At 31.1% G+C, this 5,560-nt stretch overlaps 1 protein-coding gene across 1 annotated transcript in view; it reads right to left on the reverse strand.

Moving 5' to 3' along the window:
- Window positions 1-426, reverse strand: part of LOC111702716 (APC membrane recruitment protein 1) — a 15,258-nt gene extending 14,832 nt beyond the window's left edge. Inside the window, exon 1 of the mRNA XM_023474486.1 lies at window positions 402-426. Within this exon, the coding sequence (XP_023330254.1) occupies window positions 402-426 (25 nt within the window). The remainder of the gene's footprint in view (window positions 1-401) is intronic.
- Between the last annotated feature and the right edge of the window lie 5,134 nt (window positions 427-5,560).

The raw sequence follows: 5,560 nt of genomic DNA on the forward strand, positions 1-5,560 counted from the left end.
CAAAAAAAAAAAAAAAATCAAGTTTTCAGAAGTTTTTCAAGAACCTAAAAGTACAACTACAATTAATCTTGAAAACAGAAACACGAGTTTTAAGAAAAATTCAGTAAACATCTTTGATTTCAAGATTTATTGATGAAACGGGTTTCAAATTATATTCAAGCTTTTTGGTTTCTATTCCTCCTCTCCAGTTCTCCCCTTATGGCTCCATTACCCTTGTCTCTAGTTCTCCATTGGGCTTCCATTGGCTCCATTTTTCTCTTCACCACTACCCACTGGCTCCATTCTCCACCCCCCCTCTCCTTTTGGTTTCTCTTTCTCCCCTCTCATTGGTTTCTTCCCCCGTCTGTCATTTACCTTTATACTTTTCCCTTCCAGATATATCTGACTATATACGTGTTTACCAGTTGATAGTTCAGTTTCTGACATCATATCCTTTATTCTCTCTAGTGATGGGAATTAGTCATCTTAAAAATAAATTGTGTTTTTTCTATCTAGAATAATACTTCAAATAATTCTGTACTTGATAACTCAAAGTATTGGTCTGAGATTAGATTTTTTAACTCTATTAAACTAAGAAAAGCCCCCCACTTTAGGCTGAAAGCTTGGCTTAAAGAGTACCATCATTGATTCACTACAATACTACATCTTTCACCATTTCAATTTTGTCTGTGCAGCAGAAATTCAGAAGGATTAAAGATGAATTTTTTAAGTTAAAAGTAAAAACTGAAGCTATCCTTCAACTAATATCAATTGATTTAAATAGAATGACCGGTTTGATAATTATAGATAAAATATATAATTAATTGGATCAAGATGATAAAACCCGAATCTATATAGTCGGTGTGTATTGTATAGGTCTTATTTTATCATTACCATATTACTATTTTTAATTGTAAATTGAAGAAATCGCTGTTAACTCAGTTCATACATTTACGAGAAAAATGCATGGTTGTAACTCAGATTCTGTACTTCAATGACAAAATAAAACTCCTAAAATACCAAGTTGTGTTGGTTAATTTATTTGTTGAATTTTTCAAGATCTTGTAGTTGCTAATGAATTAATTAAGGTCCAAAACAAAATAGTATGTAATTTTTAGAAAATTATAAAATTAATGAACAAAATGGGTTTTTTTATTTTCGTCTACAAATTCTCATTTTTTATGAGTAACCATGTATTGAAATAAAAGGGAGTGACTCTGAATATGAAAAATATCAACAAAAAAAATTATTGATATTGTAGAGCAGTCGTCTTATTAACCTTATTCTTGCTGGTCCGGGGGGGGGGGGGGTTAAATAAAAATAAAAAGTATCATTGTCTAAGACTGCATACTACCTTAATGCTCACAAAATCGGAAATTCCAAATTTTTCTGGTTGTTAATGAAAAAAGCCCAATTGATTGTTCCTTCTAATTAAAGGAACTGACATTTGCCGCAGACATTAATCACTCTGCATCTGCATCATTACATCCATTAAAAATAGTGTTTCCAACTAAAGTATATTTTACTTGCACCCAATTCCGCTGCACAATGCGAGAACAGTTGAGCGCAATTCAGAGCAACGGAATTCCAATTGGAAACCCTAATTAAAAACAAAAATATCTCAACACAGACTGATATAGACACGCAAATTGAATTAAACATTTATTCAAATCTTTATGTTTCCAATCAAAACTCTCCTTAAAAGAGAAAAAAAAGTTTTGTGTTTCTAATATGCAACAAAATAAATCTGCTTTCCTCCTTCTTAGTCTTAAAATCAATTCTAGAGAAGCAACGAGGTGGCAAAAAAGACCTTTTTCCCTGTGTCTAGATTATACGTATGCATTCTTCATTAAATTTCCAATAACCCTTTTCACTTGAAAGGTTTCATTTTGTTATCTTGATTAGTTTAAAGAGCTAATAATCATGTTTCCTACATGCACCGGAAGAAAAAAATCCTAAATACTTGGTTTGTAACATTTAAAAATTCCAACATTTTATTAGAATTTGAGTACTAGGGAGGACTGGACATATCACAGAACTTGTGTTCATAGGTCACATACATTCAGTCTGCTTTTGAACAGTCTCATCTATCTTTAAGACAGGGTCGACTTTGAAGTGTCGCAACGCCTTGGGCTTAGATTTTACCGCTCTAACTCACTTATGCTTTTCAGTAGCTCTTTGGCCTTTACATTTTAACACTGTAAAACCCTGGTTAGATCTGGTTTTAACTAATTGACATAATTCTTATCCATTTTTGCTTGAGAGTGTGTGAGACCTTTAAATCAAAATAAGGCGCAACAGGGGTATTATTTTTAGGGGGGGGCGGGATATTTTTGGTTGGATTACAATTCAATTCAAGTCAATTCCGCAGCAAAATAATCCAAAGGAAAGCCTGTATTGAATTTTTTGGAACCGATCTTTACTTTTATTTTCCTTTGCATTTTACCTTTAATGTATGGTATACACCTTTTTAATATCAAATTCAAACCTTTTTTCTGTTTATTTGATTTACCAAAATATTTTTCTTAAATTGTAAAACCAAATGAAAGATGACTTAAAAAATAATCAAGTAACACCTCAAAGTCTAAGAAATGTACAATGCTGAATTGAGCTTCAAAAGCAGGTTTTAAATCAATAAAATTTAACGAAAGCTTGAAAAAAAAACAAGTTAGATATATCCTGCAATGTTTTCAGCACCGTGTTTTCATAGCATTTAATATTTTCTTTTCTATAGGTTTAGATTGATTAGTGTTTTTTACCAAAATATTATTGAACTCTATGGTTTTGCAAAAACTACAGGATTTCCCAGTAAATTGCAATACGATACGATATCTTGATTAATATTTAATAATTATTAATAATATTAAGACAAAGCTTGTCTCTAAATTAAAATATGGTTGTCAAGCGTTTTCCTTCTTTTTTTAAAATTTTTACAAGATTTTAGTTTTATTTGATGAATAAAACTACGAAACCAAAATTACCGTAAATGAAATCACAAAAAGGCACAGACGACATTTTGATTATTATTTTAAGAATACTTAGCGTTCACAGAGTCCACAAATAAACACTGCAATTTATATCAAGAAATTATTAGAAAAATTTTTTTGGCTGAATATCTTTTCTTAAAATCAGTAAGATCCGGATCCGGTATAATTAACTCTATTTACTGTTAACATATTTACTTCCTGTAAACTGAATATTTTCTATTTTCTATTCAGAAAAATTTTTATCCCAGAAGCAATAACGATTGATTGCACTCTAATAATGCGGATGTTCTTCCTGAAATTTTTTTTATTTTATGAAAATAAAAATTAGAAGTGCAAGAGTGTAGAGCTTAAAAGAACTTTCGTTGTTTTTTTAAGTGACCAGAGATGGAATTTAAAGAATTTGAGCCGTGGTTTAAATCCGCCAAAACCGGGTTTAAATTCAGCGCCGTCTTAAATCTTGAAACATTTGATACAATTTTTAGTGGAACCAACCATATTTAAACCGCGGCCTAAATTTAAACCGCCGCTCAAATTCTTTAAATTCGGCCACAGAATAATATTTAATAATTCAAATTAATCTATATAATGTTCCCTATAGCCGGCCAAACTTTGTGTGGACACTCATGGGAAGCCGGAGGGCGTCTCAGGTTAAAACAATCGAATTTTTTTTTCAACATATAAAAAAAATTGAATATTTTTATTTTTTTTTAGCTTCAGCTTGTATATAGTAATTGTATATAGTAATAATTTTTTAAAGAAGCAGCATCGATATCTAATTCATTCTTGATCAAAGCAAACTTTATGGGTACCATTGAGAATCAGACCCGTCACTCTATAACTGGAGGGGAACTTGAAATTTGTTTACGGTCCATTCAACCCATTACGTCTCAACCTAAACTTTCTCTGTTTTGTTTTTAAGAAATGGTTTATAATTCGATATTTGTTAAACATGATAGGTTATACCCTTATATGGTTAATTCTTTATATTCACTTGAATTCTGAAGTGGGAGGGGGGGGGGAGAGGTAGTGGTACTGGTATTGCATGACTCAATGCAGAACATGATTTAAATCGTTAATATCTGTTGTGTGTACATATAATATTCCTAGTAAAGTAAGACTGAGGAGAACTACTCTCCACATGTTGCCCAGATGAAAGCTGAAACTGAACTGAAAGATTATTAAAACCAGTGATAGCATGCATAAATATTTTACCATCCTTTGACCAACAATACCGACTTATGATTCCCAAAATAAAGGGACGATAAGTTGCTTTACGTCCCATTGGGACAAATAAGTAAAATAGCAACCCGGTCAATAAGTTATCGCGAAAATATTCCCGCAGAAGAAAATAAGAAGTCAAGCATAAAAGAAAATAAGGAGAAAAGCAAAGAAAAAAATAAGGTAATACATATAAAAGAAAATATAAGATAAAACGCATAGAGAAAATAGGAGAAAATGCGTATAAGAAAATAAGATAAAAAGCTAAAAGAAAATGAGAAAATGCGTTGAAGAAATAAAGATAGGAAGTGAACGGGGTCCCTTTAAACGATGACGCTGACTAAACAATTTGATTAATTAAACGTAAATATTTCGTTTTAGAAAACAATTTTTACATAAATCCTTGAATACACTTAGAATGAAATGTTTTTTATTCCTATTATTTATGAAATTATAAAGTTTTTATTTCAGAATAATGATATCACTATAGTTTTAGTAAAAGTTAATATTTCCATTTACCGATAGCGCCGATTGAGGGATTCATAACTCTGATTGGATAATGAGATAGATAGAATGATAGATGTTACCGCCATACTATTTCTATTGGTTCAGAATAGACAACAAACACATGACTGAAGAGTGCAGTGAACCCTGATTGGATCAGGCGCTAATGGACTTGGCCTACAGGAATGTGATGTATCAATATGATACAGGATAAAAGAGAAAAACGTGTTATTATGAATGTTGATCAGAATAAATAATTTCATAATACAGAAATTGCACGTTTATTCAATTATAATTTTTAAATCAACCTTGTCATGTATTCATTTCTTAAAAAGAAATATTTCATATAACACTTTTCACTTAATCTGCAAGACAGTAAAAACATCTGAAAAGTTTATTATAAAACTGAATATTTCAGATTAAATCCCTATTCTAAACGTGTTATTATAGGTGATCTAAAATAATCATGGTTCTAATAAGTTCAAATATACCTCTAATTGTTCTTCATTTTAAGATAGAATTTATGGTGCTGAAGTCAAAACCCTGAAGAATATGGTTTGCAATGATACTCCTGAAGAATATGGTTTGTATGGATACTCCTTCAGAATATGGTCTGTATGGATACTCCTGCAGAATATGGTCTGTATGGATACTCCTGCAGAATATGGTTTGTATGGATACTCCTGCAGAATATGGTTTGTATGGATACTCCTGAAGAATATGGTTTGTATGGATACTCTTGAAGAAGATGGTTTGTATGGATACTCCTGAAGAAGATGGTTTGTATGGATATTCCTGAAGAATATGGTTTGTATGGATATTCCTGAAAAATATGATTTATATGGATACTCCTGAAGAATATGGTTTGAATG

The sequence above is a fragment of the Eurytemora carolleeae genome, unplaced genomic scaffold, assembly GCF_000591075.1.
Source record: "Eurytemora carolleeae unplaced genomic scaffold, Eaff_2.0 scaffold462, whole genome shotgun sequence".
In the NCBI taxonomy this organism is placed as follows: Eukaryota; Metazoa; Arthropoda; class Copepoda; order Calanoida; family Temoridae; genus Eurytemora; species Eurytemora carolleeae.